General features: G+C 39.1%; 1 protein-coding gene across 1 annotated transcript in view; it reads right to left on the bottom strand.

Annotated features, from left to right (window-relative positions):
* Window positions 1–18,449, bottom strand: part of LOC141797849 (cGMP-inhibited 3',5'-cyclic phosphodiesterase 3A-like) — a 56,404-nt gene that overhangs the window by 10,335 nt on the left and 27,620 nt on the right. Inside the window, exons 2-3 of the mRNA XM_074679533.1 lie at window positions 14,287–14,337; window positions 2,065–2,310 (exon numbers count right to left, since the gene is read on the bottom strand). Of these exons, the coding sequence (XP_074535634.1) occupies window positions 2,065–2,310; window positions 14,287–14,337 (297 nt within the window). The remainder of the gene's footprint in view (window positions 1–2,064; window positions 2,311–14,286; window positions 14,338–18,449) is intronic.

The following is an 18,449-nucleotide window of genomic DNA, read 5'->3' as shown; positions in this document are numbered from 1 at the left end:
TCAAGCGCGTGCACACACACAAGTATGCACTTCACACTCACATAGAGGGCAGCATTGATCATATTTCAAAAAGCTCAGAAGAAACTCATCCATCCGTTCTTGTCTGTATCATTCTTTAGCAGAAACACACACCCAGAAGCACAGACATGAACCAGCCAGTGGTGCATCTCTGCTGTAGTGATAGAAAGCTGGTCCAAAACTGTAAAAAGCATGTTTAACACTTAAACAGGTGTAGAAATCAAAACATTGTAGAGGGAGCGAAAATGATCTTTATTTATTTATTTATTTATTTTTTATAATTGATGCTGTATTACTTTATTTCTAAATGTATAATAATGAATTTTATGAGTGAGTTGTGCATTTTTTCCTGAAACATCTGTACTGGGAAATAACTAACGAATATACTAAAAAAAAAGAATACTGGCTGTGATTTAATTTAACATGTCAAATTAAGTTAAATTAAACAGTTTAAATGGCCTTAAAATATTTAAACACTGGTATGTTTTGGTTGGTTGGTCGGTTGTTCAATAAAATTTTATGAGAAAAGTCTGCACAGAATCTGATTTGAACTCAACAAATAAACCTACTCTCTAAGAGGGCAGCATAAAGCTGAATCCACATTATTAACCCACTGTCACATACAAGTTAACAAACCCCTTAAATTAAGGATGTTTCTCTTTAACTTCTCCTTCTTCTGTCAAACAGTGAAACACTATCAGGCAATGTGAAGACTGCTCATCAATCTCCTGGCATGCTGCCCTTGCATTGCATCACATGCTTTATTTAGTTATCTTTCTGCCTAAAAAGCCTGCATACATTTTGAAGCACAGGCCTTGTAAAACATTACAAAGCTCTCTAGGAGATTGTGTGCCATTTAAAGCAGCATTAAAGCTCAGCATTGTGCCAACAGGTGAGAGGAGTCAGAGGTAATTTATGCAAAGAGGTACACCTTGGCATGTTGGCATTATACCTGCTGCATTTAGAGCAAAACTTTATTTTTTATACAGGTTTTTTGATATCCTCTTTAACTAATTTAGACATATCTTTTTAAAATTCTTAATATTGATCAAGACTGTGCTCAAATGGATTTTCTTTCAATTTTAAATTAACCACTTTGAACTAGTTAACCAATAACAGGGGAAACTGCACATTTGAAAAAGCTTTACAAACTTAGGGCACCAATCCAACTTTTTCAGTCCAGATACCTGGAATTTGGTATCCGCAGACACCAATACTGACCAGATATGATACCTGTATTAAATAAACAATGTTTCTCTGTGTAAGGATGAGGTTGAGAACTATGTTTTGGCAGCCTCAGGTTCTGGAAACAAAATAGAACAAAACACATTTGTAACAACTGTCATTATTTTATGGGACTATAAATGTAAAAAAAATTTCCAGCGTAAATCTCCAATAATAACAGCGATAACAACTCAACTGTCAACCTCAGCAGAGGGTACGTGAAGAATTTAATCTGCACTCACAACAGCAAGTCAATCCAGGTTTAGCAAGTTTAGTTCAGTAATAGTAACAGTAAAAAAAGTTCTTATTTTTCCTTTCCGTTTCATGTTAGAAAAGTATATGTATGGATAGAGACATTACATACTAATTCTTTCAATTCTAATACCAATTTCGGTCACCATATGAAAGAGTACTGGGCATTAAAGAGGATGATTTTAAAAGCAGGGGCATTTGCTGTTATGTCTGGTATTGCTGCTTATTATTTCACATTATGTTGTGTAAATTTACCTTAATGTTGATAAATTATTCAATCAGATCTTTGTAGTGACTAAAGGGACCTAAAAGAGACCAAACAAATAACTTTGTGTTTACACTGAAAAGACAATTCAAATCTATTCCAATTTGGGCAAAATTACTGTAATCTTACTGCAAGTCTTTTTCTCTCATTCTGGCCCATCAATGAATGAAACTTGTAAGCTAGAAGTGGAGCTGCAAGTTTCTAACATCTTTTAACTAAATGACCGTTCATCCAACATGTTTTTGATCAAACACCAAACTAAAGGTTTTGTCAAAAGGTTTATGAATTAATTGGGACATGTTTACCTTTGGGATGGCCAGTCTCTCTGCTTTTTCAGGCCCCTCCTCAGAGTCAGAGCAGGTGTGTGTGTCCGCAGGGAGGCGGGGCCTGTGAAGTGGCTGGATGCTGATCTGGGTGCTGAGGAGGTTGCTGACAGCCTTCAGGGAGGTGCAGGTGTTAGGTGGCAGCGAGGGGTCAGCCAGCAGGTCTGAGATCAACCCATGAGCCTCACCCATCACGGAGATGTCCACAATCACACTGGTGCCTGAGGACTGAGGGATATAGGACAGGGAGAGAAAGAAAAAGGAATTTTAAGGTTATCATTGGATGTCATCACAGGTAGGGCTGCATGATATGGCCTTGAACCATTATTTTCTTCAAGCTATATTGCGATACATTATATACATCTCCATTTTCTGATTTCTCCTGTAAATCAGTATATAAATGTTAAATTCAACTCTTTGATTTGTGAAGTGACACCAGTATATTGATTTAAGCAGACCCTTTGGTTGGATTTTTAAAAGTCCCATATTGTGCAAAAATCACTTTATGAAGTCTTTTAGTGAAATTTGTGGCTCTTTGGCTTTACTCCCAGCCCACAAAATGTGACATTTAAGGACCAAACAAGTACTTATTATTGCTTGTGGATGTTAAATCCTGACCTAAAACGAGCTGTTTGGAATTTCTGGGATTTGCCAACGTCAGGGATTCCTTTTTTTGACCATTCAGGAGAAGGCCGGCCTGATTGGTCCACCAGAGCAGATAACCCCGTTCCCCGCCCACTCCATTCGCCTCTGCTGTTCAGAATACCAAAGCTGAAGAGCTGCGCTGTTTTTGGCTGTAAACAGCCACATTGTTCCATGCTCAAGCTTCCCATCTCAGAAGAAGACAAGTCTAAGTGGCTAGAGTTCATTTATCAAGGAAATGCGCCAGCTACACTCAGTAAAACTGTGCATGTGTGTGCTAGTCACTTCACGGCCAACTCCTTTTCCAACTTTGGACAGTACAACAGAGGGCTAGCGAATAGACTGGTCCTGAATCCAGGTGCATTACCAACCATCCACCAACAAATCTCAGACCCTGGAAATGTGAGTATTTTAAATGCTGTGTGCTGTGGAGCAGATGCAAGAGCTTTTCCTCAGTGTCTCCCCTGTTTCTGTGTTAGCTTCAGGATGCTAACTTCCGCTGCGGTTAGCCTGTTGTTTTAGCCTGTAATGTTACGGTAAACGAGCTTCGCTGTTTTCTAAACATTGTGCACTTGGAGCTTGTGGCGCCGCTCTCTGTGACCCAGAAGAGTGGAGCGGTATCAGCGGTGGCTCTTTACATATGAAGATCACACCCACTAAATCAGAGCGTTATGAACAGAGGGGCTATGAGAGCCTGGAAACAATGCTGCTGTGCTTGATTTATTGGCTTTTTGGACCAAAACATGTAACTACCATTTCATGAAGACATCAATGATCCATATTAAACTGCAAAAAAGGAGCAAAATATGGGACCTTTAAAGTTTGCATTGACAAACCCCAAACACATAATCGGCCAGATATGCAAGCATCTTTTTCTTCCTTCCAAATACAAAGACGCGCATGCACAGGAGAGGTTTCTGGGTGGGCAGGGGAGTGTGCTGCTAGCTGTGACTAGAGCACCAGCAGAAAGTGAAGGAAGTGAAACTTGAAAGGGGATTACAGACTGACATCTTAAAACATTTATGTGACAATATGTACTTGATGGTCATGATGTAGTCATTCTATACATCTCACGTGCATCACCTTGTGATACATCGAGTATATAAGATATATCCCCCACACCATCACTAGCGATGCACAATTGAGATAAAATATGTGATTATTATTTTGAACTATCTTACCATTTGGAACATGCAGAGTGTGCGGGAAACATGTTTTCTCAACCTGAAATAAAATTTCTCAAACATTTTTTTTCCGTGGAAAATGTTTATATTTAGTTAAAAAAATAATAATTTTAAGGTTTTTTATAAGCACTATAGCCTATAGATCCTAATTTGATGTACACAGTTGCAACAATAAATTCTATTTAGAGTAGCGTGAGTTCACATACCTCATGCCCACCTCCCAATCACCTTGCAAAAGGTGCTTGGCGGAGTCACCCCAGTAAAAAATGTCTAGAAATGCCCCTGCTCTTCCTTCCCTAAATTTGAAAGTTAATGTGGATCATTTATTGGTGACCCCTCCCTACTATCAATATCAACACATCATAATCCATGCATCTCAGCGGAAAGAGGGGATCATCAGTCAAATGAGGAAAACACTGTTCTAAGTTTAAAAAACAAAAAGAAAAAGAAAAAGAAAAAGAAAAACGGCTTTATAATTCTTAACATCAAAACAAAAATTGAAGAGGGTGTTATTTTTGAAAGACAGCATGCCCTCCCAGCACCCCATCCTGCCTAAATTTAGATTCCATCGATCATAAGCCCAAAGGCTCATCATGTCAAAGGTCAACCATGTGTGCTACAGTAATGGATTCCACTGTTAATGTCAGCATGCTCTTATCAGCTCTTCTTTAGCTGATAATCAATATCCTCACACTAAGAAGGATTTCCCAATACACACTCACACACACTCACACACATACACATAAAACTATAGGTTATATTGTCAGTGAATAATGTAAAACTGACTAAAAACTTCTTTGCAAATCCACTGCTGAATATAGTTGTATCTTCAGAGAGTAGACCGTCTGTTACAATAAAAACTTGTTCAAAATGGACTGACTTTGAAAAATGAGTTTATGTAACATAAGTGTGGATGGAAGATAAGCCTTGTGAGTTACATAGGACACATTTAGAAAGCTTGAAATAAAGTTAGACACAAAATGTTGCAAGACTATAATGTACTTATACTGGGGCAGAAAAGTACTTTTATAAGACATAACTGAGTATGAGAATATAAGGACAGTCAGCTGACTTGTGTTTTTTTTTTTTTTCCATAACCAGGATGAACTTAGTTCAGTCAGACAACTCACGTTTGAATTGTTTATTAAGCAGCACATAAATTTTTTGTTTGGCGTCCAGACTTAGGCCTTGTCACTCCTTGCGATGGCAACATTGAGGAGTGATGAGCAAAACATACTGTACATGATCCCCCCTGGTGCAGGCAGGTGGTTGCTGGGGTGGTGATGGGGGCAAAAGATGCAATGTTACAAACACAGGGCAGCCAAGGCACTGACAGGCAGAGAGAGATGGGAGATTCCCGATTTAAATAGACCGGCAGATTACATGATAGGAAGATACTTATGACGTGTGAGACGTGTGGTATGTGCAAAGCAGTGTAGCTCGGGTTGGCATGTGTCTGTTTTGAAAGATTAATAGAGATCAGGTTTTGTTTTTAACACTATACTTTTCTTTGTTCAAGACAATTTTACCAGATACAAAGTGACGAGGTATGCATTTATCAACGGTTTAGTAGATCTTTTGTTTGAAACATGACAACAAGCAAGCTTTGTAAAGGCGGTGTGCAGCATTGTATTGTCACTAGCCGGCTATATTTAGCACTACTCTGAGCCCAGAGATGCGTCCATTACTTGTCATGTTAGCAAATTCTCCTCGTGTCCTGTAAGTCATCTACCTAGCAGAGTACGCGTAACCTCACTTCTTTTTATTAACAGACTCTCAAGTTTGAACAGACCACAGCTGATTAACTACTGCCTGTGGGTTGGAATGAACATAATCACAAATGGCTTAGCCCATATTTTGTCCTTGTAGTCCATGTTTTAGCTTTTAGCTTGAATTTTAGCCTTTAGCCTGTCCTCTGTCATTTTCCCATTTAGCTCTTTTCTGCTCCCCTGTCGTTTTTCTTTTTAAAAGTCCAGCTCCAATGTCCGCCATCACAAAAAATAATAATCCCAGCAGGAAAAAACACAGATCTCTCTTCTCACTGCTTAACCCTGTCGGCCAGTGTGGTGTTGTCATTGGGATTGGCATGCCCTAAACCAATCTAGTTCTATTGACCCAATCGAGAAGCTGAAAAAAACATTTAGAAATTACCTTTTCCGGGGCTGAAAATCTAACTTTAAGCCACAAATTATGATCAGACATATATTTAGAGGTGAGACTTTTTCAAGATCACTCAGAAAGTTCTCACAGGGACAAACGTGTGATTGATCACACAATTTCAGTGTAAATTTGCAGATCTCAGATACTTTTCGGTGTTCCCTTCAACTATTTCTGAAAAATAAAATGTGGATTGAAAAAATAAGAACTAATTTGGAATACTTGGGGAGGAAAAAAACAAGCGACTTTCAAAGTCAGGAAGCCTTCATCTTTCCCCACTGTGCCCACACATGAAGCAAATAAACTCGTGTGATGGATCCATCCGTGAGCCTTCATTCTCCCATCTGCCTGACCTCCCTGAGGCTACAGTGCTCAGAAAACTGGCTGCAGACTCTGCTCTTGCAACTCTGCTCAAATCTGTGCCAAACTTTTTTTCTTTAGCTTTGATTTCATGCAGTATTTTTTTCCATATCTTCAGCCTGGAACATAAATCTAAACTTTGATTGTTTTATACTCATTCTTCCTTGCCATTTCATTCAAGATATCTCTCTTTTTTCAAGCTCTTCTGCGTTAGAGCTGAATTTTAAGAAGAACGGAAAACTGGGTTAAATATAAAAATATGAAAGGCAGAGCCACCCCTGTGAATGAAACAAAGTGACAGATAATGCCCTTAATCTACTTCCTTAAAAAGATTGTATTAGCTCTTCAAACATACCAGAGATCAGCTGATGTCATGCAATAAGCCCACAGGAAAATAGTTTCCTGGAAGAATGTGTTTGTGTCTGTGCATGAGTGTGCGTGTGTCACCTCAACCTGAACAAAACCCATTAGACCACTCCAGAGCTTTATGACATCCTGCTATTGTGACATTCAGCCATTACCTGGCAGTAATGGACTCTGGTCAGCTAATGTCAGGGAGATAAAGGGGACTCAAATTTGTGTATGCTAGAGTGTGTTCATGTGTGTTGCAGCTTATGTCATGTCCTCCTGTCAGACCTTAGTATGTTTTAAACAGAATGGTGTGCATTTTTGAGTCCATGTAGCGCACAAGCGTTCAAGCTAGTGGAGTGCTACAGAGCACTGCTTTAGTAGGGACAGCAGAGAAAAAAGGCAAGGGAGAAGGTTATCGATTCCTCCCAGCACAAAAGCCCACAGGAGACAGCAGGGGGAGCGATGGTCAATGAGTAAATCAACAGTGAATACACACACACACACACACACACACACACACACACACACACACACACACACACACACACACACACACACACACACACAGAGGCATGCATGTACCAGAATTGGCCCTTTAGGATCTGTCTGTCAGGCTTTCAGAGTTACATTGTGCAAGCTGTGCACAGAACTATGCCTCAAAATCAACCTCAAACATTGCCGCATGCTAACAGAAGATAGGATTAAACAGCTGTGCATGATGATGTGCAGAGATCAGTCAAATACAATTTAAATCAAGCTCCTAAAATAGACTCATCGATTTGAATCACTGGCCAAAGCACATTACATCATCAGTGCTCAAAAAGTAATTATATCAATTTGAAGCAGAGTTTGTCACATTAGTGGATATGTGGTCTCACATGAAAATAAAACAAATTTACCATTAATAAAGAAATATATGTCAGGGAGAGCCGCAATAAAAACAGTTTTGCATAAGTATAAGTAAATGAACATAACTCATTGCTAAAAATCCCTGAAATCAAAATGTTCCTGTGCATTTTCTCTGTAGTAATTCAGTCTGTCATTACTGTCAGTGCAAGTTTTGTCCAGATTAGGTCCATATGCACAATAAACAAACCAACATAAGATTTCTTTGAAGATAATTATTACTGTGTGGCCAAATTACACTGACACACTAAAATAAAAGAACAGCATCAAGAAGAGGAAGGAGAGGCTTTCAGATTTACCCAATGCTACACAAATAGTCACATTCACAACATTTCAAACTAGTGCTGTTAACATCCTGTACTTGTTGCAGTAAAGATGAATACTTGTACCTTTGAGCAGTGGATCCAAACCACAGAGTTAAACAAAGGATGGAACAAAAGTTGCCATAATGAGGCCATGACTCTTAAGCCGCGTTTCTACCAAGCAGACCAGTTTGGTTTGTCTCGGTACGGCACACATTTTGCAGCGTTTCCACTGACTCATCCCGGGACAGATCCCTAAAAACCGAGATGAGCCGACCTACTTTTTTGGGACCCTTTCGTATGAGTGCCAGACCTAACCGATCCGCTCTCAGAAGGTGGAGCAACACACTGCAGACCGTTGATTGGTCAAAAGAATCGTCACTTACCCCAACAGCTGCTGCATTTCTCCTGGCGTCACACAGACTTCTCAGAAACCAAACTTGAATGCACTTTGTATCAAAGAGCTACATGTTAATCACAGAAATTACGAAATGCTTCATGTCTTCCATCCGTGCTCTTTGTTTACTGTGTCGCGTTTTTCTTCTTTGTTGGATTTATTAGTGGGGTAAGCTGCTACGGCGTCGCACTATTGTTTGACAGCTGCGGCTTCGGGCATCCAGCTTACACGCCGCCTACCACGAGAGGGCACGGTTTGCTGTGGAAACGCAAACGGGATCAGGCTTAACTGTACCAAACCGTCCCAAACCGTACTGAACCGACCCGGACTGCTTGGTGGAAACGCAGCTTTAGAGCTCCCCCTGGTGACTGGCTGCAGTAAAGGTCTTTTATCTGGACTCTGCCTTTATAACTGATGGAACATGTGACGGACTGAAACAACAAAATGAAGATGCCAATAATCTTTTCCAAACATCTCACAGGGTTTCCAAAGAATTGCATTTTTCTTTTGTTGTAAATGATAAACAGAGGATTGATTGACAGCTCTGAAGAGGATACAACGTAGCAAACAGTCATTGAAAATCATTTCTATGACTATAACTGCCTCAAATGCACTCAAAAACTGTACTGCTGTATCAACCTGAAGGATCTTCATAATTTTATCAATTTAATGCGTTTTTCGGTTAGAAAAGGAGGTGTTTAGTCAGTCTTGTGGCTCTAGCTGCCAGATCCACCTTTTGTGATGCCTTTGTGCCACCTGTGCAGTATGCTAGCATCCACTGAAGTGGTACTTGGGTTCACTTATTACAAACGGATAGAGACTGATTACTGATTCTCTACAGTCAAAGGACAAAATATTGGTAGAGAATGTTTCTGGCATTGAGAGAGTGTCATACTTTTCTTGATTCATCTAATGAATTTCCTTTGATTATTGATGAACGAACAGGATTTTTCTCTTGGATCTTTATGAGCATTATTATATAGGTGAAGAGTGACCAAACACAAATTCATAGCGAACTCCATACAAATGAAGCTAACATGCTGAAACCAAATTTTCATTGCTCACAGAAAAAATGCCTCCTTTTAACTATCTTCTTATTCTACCTCTTCCTTTCATATCTGTGATTTTCTCCCATATTTCCCTTTCACCTCTCTCCTGAGAGACAGTTAAAGGATCTGTAGGCAGATCAGGCATAAAGGCAGATGGTGAGCACAGATACAGAGAGAAAGATAAAGAGAGACCGAGCGAGAGAATGAGAGGAGATAAGTCCACAGGCAGGCCGTGACCAGTCAAGTGAAAAAGGGAAACCGCTCATTCTAACCAGGCCAGCTGAGCTCCAACCTCCCTAACCTACAACAGCAGTGATGTGGGACTAGAGTCAGGCTGCTCTTTGTTTTTCCACAACAGAGAAGTTAAAAATGTGTCCAAAGGCTCGAACGGTTCATGCTGAGGCAGGAGTAGCCAGCACAGGATGCCAGAGACCAAGGTTAAGTCTGTGGAATATTTCAGAGACAAAAAACCCCCAAAATATTACTGTAAATCCTTAACATGTTTATATGGAATCAGACAAAATGTGTGTTTAGGCTAGCTGATCGATTCTTTTTCAGGTTGTTAATGTAAAGCTGACACAGAGCCAATGTACATCAACTGAAATCTTCCAAAGGATTGATTTGCGGGAAATGAAAATAAGAAAACCATTGTTTTCGAATGAGATAAGCTAATATCTTTAACAGAAGAAGTACACAACCAGGACAGTCAGCTCAACCAGTTATTACCCATCTCAGAACAGTAGTGACACAAAAGTGGCTTCACTCCCGTACATCACTCTCACACGCGTAATTGACCTAAAAAGTGGGTTGTATCAAGGAGCTTAATTTAGCCTTTGTTTCAAGTTGTCCTATTTAAACCATCCCATCATTACTAATTAAATGTCTTTCCTCTTTCTGCACACCTGTGCATGCTCAGACACACACGTACGCATGCACAAAGGATGGAAGAAGCCCAAAGTTAAAAGGGCAGAGACCCTAATAAATGCAAACCTGTTTAAGGGGATGTGTGTTGTCCTGGTGGCGTCCCATAATACTTGCTGAGTGCCTCCTTTGCATCATTTAAATCCAGCTAACAAGATTCTTATAGTTATAATTTAAAAAAAATTATCCTTTCTATAACCCTAGATCATAAATCACTGGAGCAAGAGTCTGAGTCCAACGCAAATGGCATTTCAATAATGTATCCCAGTCACAACTCCTCTCACTCTCTGCTGCTCTCTTCTCCATCCCTCCCTCTTTGTCCTCTCACCCGCCCCTGACTCTGCATCTGCCAATTGCAAATGTTCCCTTGCAGCTCCACGATGAGCAGACCTACAGCACAAAGAAATCATGTCTGTCAAAAAAAATACCTGGTTGCCGGGAGACGTCGGGACAAAGATCAAAGTGAGTCATTGGTGAACCATAAAATAGTTGTTCAGGGCTCAGTTGGCCATGGTGATACTACACCCACAACTTGTCAAGTGTTTCCTGTGATAGCAGGTGATGCATGACAACCAAGCAGCGAGTAATTTGTGTTATCAGAGCGGGGCTTTCTCCATCAGGAAACTGAGGAACTTATTGATCAATTAAAGGTCTAACAGGGTGGAAAGCTGCTGCCGCATGTCCAGAATGGAGCTCATAATGGACTATCTAAATCAACCAAACATAATGAATATATTTCAGGTATTATATAAATCTGAGTTGGCGACATTCAAAATAAACATCAGTTTTATATTTATTTTCCCAGACCAGTGATGTGAATTTGCATGACACTGGATGCTCATATAATCATGTAGGTTATTTTTTTTATGGAGTGGTCTCTTCCACAAACTAGGGATGCACGATATTGGAATTTTGCCGATATCCGATATGCCGATATATCGAAACCCCTTTTGGCCGATCCCGATAGCGATAATCAGAAGTTTGTTTTTTTCACTGTAAAGAAAGCCAAATCTATCCTGTACTGGAATTTATATGTTACTCTTATTGTGACGGTCTTATTTGTTTAAGAAACACACATAAAACAAGACAAAAAAACATTTGATTTTACCATAAATAAGAAATGTATTATTTTTTTCAAACTCAAGACATTCAGTATTGAAATACAGAAAAATAATTTCTTTAGATCACATGAACTTTAAATGTACAATGCATTTTTAAACATAACCAAGTTGCATTTGATTATTTTAGAGCTACTGTAACAACCTGGTGACAGACACAGAGCTCTGCAGTGCAAATAAATGAAGTGCTACATTTTATTTAAAGAGCTTATTTTTCAGATGGAAAATAATAATAATCCTAACTGAATAGCACCTTATCGGCTGTGCATATCGGCAAAAATTTTTATATCTGCCGACACCAATAAAGGTGTTTTTAAGCTTTTATCAGCCGATACCGATATTGTGCTGATAATATCGTGCATCCCTACCACAAACCATAGTCTGGTTTTAATATGTCACTACCAACACCCGTTGTTTAATTTTGAATGACTGATTTAAAGCTCATTTAAAAGAAAGCATGACAAAAAAAACCCACAAAAAGAGGGTCAGGAATTCAACAAACAGAAAGATCATTTGTCCAAATCTTATTAACCAAACTCAGGCAAAACAGCATCTAAGATTTTGAAGGCTGCCGTAAGGAGGATGCGATCATGCTGTTTGCCCACTAAGCCATAGAAGGGAAGAGTTACAGAAAAGGGACTCCCTATTGCAAACGTCTTGTGCTGGTTTTTAACCTTTAGCTATAAAAAATGACACAGTGCAGCTTCAGACCAAATACCACCATTAAAAACAGAAGTTTACTCCCCCTTTTTGTCTGATTGACAATGATGAAAAATAAAACAATTCTGAAATTGACGGAAGTTTGTCAGATGGAGAACATTGTCATTCATTGTTTAATGTAAAATTAAACCTTGTTTTAACCTAAGTAATGAAAACAAAACTTTCAGAAAATGAAGAACTTGAATACAAGGCAGCTCAACAATCCTCAAATCACAACAACAATGGGAGGTGAGAAACATTTTAACAAGGTGTATTAATTTCTTAAGTTTGACCACATCCCATTTGGAATGACTGGAGAGCTGGATGTCAGTAAGAGTAACAAACCATTCAAAACAAAGTGATGAAGGGGTATGGCTGTGCCAGCCACAATCTTTCTACTGGATGGATCTTTGTAGCTCACAGGGTTTTTTTTGCCAGAAAAAAACAGCATTTTGACTTTTGCTGGTTTTAAGTGAGGACAAGTAAAAGTAACTATACTTCCTCCAGGTCTGTGTAAATAAAACTTTTTTTTTTTAATTGCAGCCTTTGTGATTTGAAAATTGCATTCTATCACATTGTGATGTCGGTTTAAAATCGATTAATTGTTCAGCCCTAACACACACGAATAATTTTGCTAGAATACTAGCTTCATACACAAGAACCCACACTAAAAACCCAGACATGACAGGCTGTGCAAGTTGATGCTACCACAATAAAAGCCTCCTACACAAAGCAGACTTCATGTGAGATAAAAGTTTTAACTGTAGCCTACACTGAAATGCCACATAGATGCAAACCTACACTTGTGTTACAGGGCTCAGATATTTAATTATGATTAGAAATATGATTAAGTCCTCTGTGGAAATGTATTCAAAGTTTTAGCCGTCACAATGTAGGAGCTGTAGCTGTAAGTAGGGATGGGTGAGTACTGGTATTGGTGTTGGGCCGATACCTGCCTTTGAAGGTATCAATACTATCAATACCCTTGCAAGGGCTGATGATACCAGCAGTCGATCCTCAAGCCAAAAAAATCTTGCGTCAAGCAAGTCCATCTTGCCAGTAGTAGCTGCTACTTGCTGCAGTTTGACACCACGGCAATTGTGTGTCAGGTCCTGTTCAGACAACAGGAATGAACCAGGGAGAGTTAACAGTTTAACTGTTTTATGTTGCACTTCAGTTTATTTCAAAAATTACGAAAGCTCTTACAGTTGTTGGTGAAATGGTAAACTCAGAGAGTTGTTAATGTTTTATTTTGGTCTTAATGGCAGAGTGACTGTGCTGTCTTTGTTTAAAATGATCTATCAGCTGTCACTGTTAATTCAAATTGTATGTAAGTACTAGTAGTATCGGTACTTGGTATCGGTGAGTACTCAAGAGTACTCGTACTGGTATCGGTCTGAAAAAAAAGTGAATGATAGTTCATTATATTATATAATATCAAACCAAAGCATATTGTATTGTTTACCCTTTACAATGTAACAGATCCTATTGGACCATGTTGTATGGTTATAGATTTTATATTATATCCAACTGCAAGGAAACTTGCCATACCATATTGTATTGTATGCCAATGTTTCCCTTCTTTTGTGTCGTAAAACATATCATATTATACTGCATCATATTCAGTCATAATTTATGGTATTATATCCTGTCATACTGTATCATAATATATTGAATCAAATGAAATCTTATTGCAGCAAAACATTTCTTTAAGAACTGCACTGTATCATGATGTAAACCATCAAATGGTTTACCGTCATATTTTTAGGTAGAGCAATGTATCTTATTTAAACGTATCAAAAGTTTATTTTCCTACCCTGCTGTACCTAAAATTGGAGTGTGTATTCAAATCTTAAAATCAATAATAATAGCAACAGTTACCAGTCTTTTATAAACAATGTAACATCAAGTACTTACTACTACTTTATGGGAAAAACTTTGGGTATGTGTTGGACTGTAAACTGAAAAACAGATGGGATAATTTATAAAATTCACTTCTACAGCCTACTGCATGTATAAAACCAAATCACACGTGTTGATTGACAATTACAAATGTCCTACAATCGTCTGCCATTCTTCTAGTGATACCAAAACCCCACATATACAGCAAAGACTGACCTGGGATCTGCTCAGAGCTCTCTTGTAGTCCCATTCTTGCTGGCACATCATCTGGAGATAGAAACACACAAACAGAAACTATTGTCAGAGAGCTGTCCACTTTGCATGTACTGAACAGAAATATCGAGCACAGAATGTCTTCTCCTCCTCTTTCCCTCCTCCCATCACCATCCCTCTCTCTCTCATCCCATCTAAAAATACAAGAGGGGCACTGCTGATGAAGAAGAAGAAGAAAAGAACACACATCCCTCTTAACGCTGGAGGGCAGATGTACATGCAGCTCCCCCACATCACCACCATCCCCCTGACCACTCCCTACTATGATTACCATTTTTGTTCAGTAGGAGAAGGCTATTTTTCAATTTCACAGTCACATCATGAGTTTCTGAGTGGCTTCCCTTAAACTCAGTCACTTTGAAGTTTTCAAGAAGCACCTATAACAGAAAGTTTCACTAGATAAGTTGGATGTGAAGAGTAACTTCCCAGTTATCAGATTGGTTATCTATCATAGAATGTGTTGTGAATCACTTGTGCTCTGATTTACATTTTATGTTAATAACAGCTAGTGTAGAAAGGATGAAGGCAAAGAATAAGAAACCCAAAAGAGGAAGACTCAACTCAGACTGAAAGGAAAACTAAAAACTAATGCTTGGATGGGCAGAGGTGGATGCAGGAAATCACCAGTTAGAACAATCATAGCATTACAATCACAACTCTGGTTTCATTAGAATGGCAATTGATGACAAAGAAGTGACATAGATAATCTTTTGAAGTTAAGTTTAACAGTTGAGGAGAGACAGATGTGAGCACAGTATGCCCATGAGCTGTTTTGGTAACAGAGTCAACTTGAAGTAAAGTCAATTCAGAATCCTATTACCTCTGGTACCTTGGTGCTGATGAGTCAAAGATGTTAACATTTTAAATGTTTACCAAAGGGCAACTTCTTAAGATGCTTGTTCCTCTATACATCATTCCTCAGATGGCTTTGGGCTGCTCTTCCAATCTATCCCTTGACAACAGGCTAATCATGGCCAAGAATTATGAAACGTTTCATTTTCAACTTTGTTCTTCGTTTTCACAACAATACAGCTTCTTTCTCAAAACACTACTACTGTATCCTCCTGGCATGACATCAACGTTTCTCTTTTTTTCTGACCTTTTCCCTCTGTTAGAGTGATCAGCTAGCTTCAGTTGGAACAAATATATTAGTTTTATAAGAAAATTACCTTTTTTTGGATGTATTTTGGAATCAAAATGGACATGCTGCAGAATAGTGATCAAAAATGTTTGAACATTACAAGGATTTTTTTTACAAACTTGTGTTTATATCTCAGACTTGAAAAAATGTTAATGTCCTAAGAGAGAGAGAGGCAATTTATACTCTAGCACAGAAATACAATCATGTTGAAAACACTGTAAAGTAATTTATTTAATGAATCAGCCTTTGGGTGCTGTTGATTCAATCATATTAGAGCAGAATATGTGCAAAACTCACACACTATCACAGCTCTGCTCCATGGGTGCAGTGTTTTTCCACTCACCTTTCCTCTGCTGCTCTACCTGTGGGACACGCCCTCCTAATCAGACAGCTCAGTGCACCTGAGCACCCAGCTGCAGCCCATCTGCAATCAGGCCTGCATTTAAACCTCCCCTGTTCACCAGTTCTTTGCCAGATTGTTCTCAGCTTCATGCAAGACTTTCCAGCACTTTTCCTGTTTTGGTTTCCCGGTTTTGATCTTCTGCCTGCCTTTGACCTGCCTTCTGCCCTTGCCCTGTTTGGACTATTTTGCCTTTCTGGACTGATACCTGGTTTTGATCCTGCTGCCTGGATGATGACGCTCTTTGTCTTCGCTGCAGTTTGTATTAGAGTCCGACCGACTAATCAGTCAGGCCGATTATAGCCTGTCACCAATTAATTGACATCGGCCAAAATGTAGCTGATCATAAACATTTTTGCTCCGCGGAGATTCTGTCGCTCCTGCTCCAATGTGTCTGTGTGTTGGGCTGCACACTGCCCGAGCGCCTGGCCCCTCCCCCTCACACGCAGACCACGCTTTGCAGCCCCTCCTCTCCTCACTCACACTCAATTGGCTACAGAAGAGGACGGCGACAATTTGATTTACTGCATGGTAAGCTGCGACTTTACAAACAATGCCACTCTACACTTTAGTGCTCCATAACAAAAACACACTGTTAAGACATGCCAGGGAGAGCATTCAAGGTTTTTTTCACGTAATTTCTTGAGAGTGTGTATTAATATTTAACATTGTGTAAGTTGTACCTTTGTGAAATAAACAAAGATGTGTGTAACAGTAAATTCACGCACCCACCATTATCTAATGTAAAACTACAATACCCTGTTGGAACGTTGTGTTAGTTGCTTTTTTTGTGAGATAAACAGAGATCAATGCTACTGTTAATTCACACGTCCACCATTATCAGCCGATATATCGGATATCGGCTTTTTTTTGCCCCCAGTATTGGTATGGGCATCGGCCCCAAAAATCCCATATCGGTCGGGCTCCACTTTGTGTGTTACATTTGGGTCCAAACACTGCCTGTTACAGTCACAAAGGTCCATTGAATTCCAGCTTAGATAATCCCAATAGAAACAATTATTTGCGGATTTCTCTACAAAACAATACTCCATCATTTCTGGCCCCCAAAACTCCCTCATCAGTAAGGCTCTGTGAAAATGTGATAGGGTAATGTGTGGTAGGGTTGAGCACTTTGCACCTTAGTTTGGTGATGTCTTACATGCAGACCGAAAGAGCTCACACTCATAACACAGACATCACCGATATCACACCTGACAGCAGAGGCTAATTTGGAAGCTATGGGGTCTCAGTTTGGGTTCACAGAATGCTCCTCTAAGTTGCATGCCCACTGCAAATCAGGATGCATGAGGTGGGTTTATTTTTATATGAGAAGAAAAGCCTGTCGTCAGAGTGCTAAAGTTAAAAAAAAAAAACATTACATTAATTATTTTGGTTCCTTGCCTTACAGGGCCTGTCAGCACAACTAAGCACAAAGTATGATGGGATAAACACAGACGTTTGACCTTGTTCAGGTTCTGTCCCTAGATTTAAAAATGTAGCTAAATGATAAAGTACACAAGTGATTCAAGCGATCAAAGAATCAGTCGACTGACTCTTGGTGCTGATATTGGCAAGACCTAGCATCCTTCACAATAGAGGAAAGTAAAAACTCCCTCTAACAGGAAGACCTTTGAGCAAAACCTGATTTGCTGGGGTTCAACTACCTGCTGTCACAAGCCTGCATTTGGCTATGTACTAAATAAATCAAGTATGTTTATTTATTTATTTATTTTTAAAAAAAGGTCAATTTTCATCTAATTTGTATTTTGTCTTTTTTTAAAGCAGAAAACAGCTTTAAAATTCAGTTCAGTATCGAACATGCTAAAGGGCTTCAGACGTTACAATAAAACACTTTCTAGTTAGTTTATTAATATAGAACTTTAGTGAACTTCGTGCTGAAGATCATCGCAATATTTGATACTGGTTGTAAAAAAAAAAAAAGGCAAATTTTGTTGTTATGTTAAGGTGACTTTGTTAGGAAGCTAGTGAAGTTACTACTGCTACCTCGCTGCTAACACTTAGTTAAAATGAGTGATAAAGTTCAATGACACTCCCTGCCAAAAAACATACTACCATCATGCTTTTTGGCATGTAAGTGTGACATGCTTGTAAGTGACTGCATAAGATTGGATGTTAGTGATACAAAAAGAAATAGATGATTCAGAACTGATTATTTGTCTGTTTGTGTGCTGTTCCTGTGTATTGCCCTTGCTGTCATACTATGTAGGCTGAAGTATAAAGCAGCATAAAATGAGCTGACCTGACAGTGCAACTGTCATCCAGTGGAGATGACTTTGCATCTTGAATGGCAGATAAGATAATCTTCTTAATACAGTGGATTCATGTTTTATATGAGCCCCTCAGGATGGTTGTTTGAAATAATGCAAACACTGTAACTCTGAATCACTCTGATCTCCATGATCATGTGAAATGTTTACATATGATACTGAAATAGTGGCGTTACAAAGAGACCCCTTTTTCAGTCATAACTTTGACTCAAATTTCAGCATTCACTCTCTGCAGTCTGTTGACAGCCTCTGTAACAGCTGAAATACACTTCTTATG

This window comes from Halichoeres trimaculatus, unplaced genomic scaffold (genome assembly GCF_033239565.1).
Source record: "Halichoeres trimaculatus isolate MK-OKI-2021-1 unplaced genomic scaffold, fHalTri1.1 fHalTri1_scaffold_9, whole genome shotgun sequence".
Classification (NCBI taxonomy): Eukaryota; Metazoa; Chordata; class Actinopteri; order Labriformes; family Labridae; genus Halichoeres; species Halichoeres trimaculatus.
The sequence above is the reverse complement of the archived record's forward strand: the minus strand, read 5'-3'. Positions and strand labels throughout refer to the sequence as shown.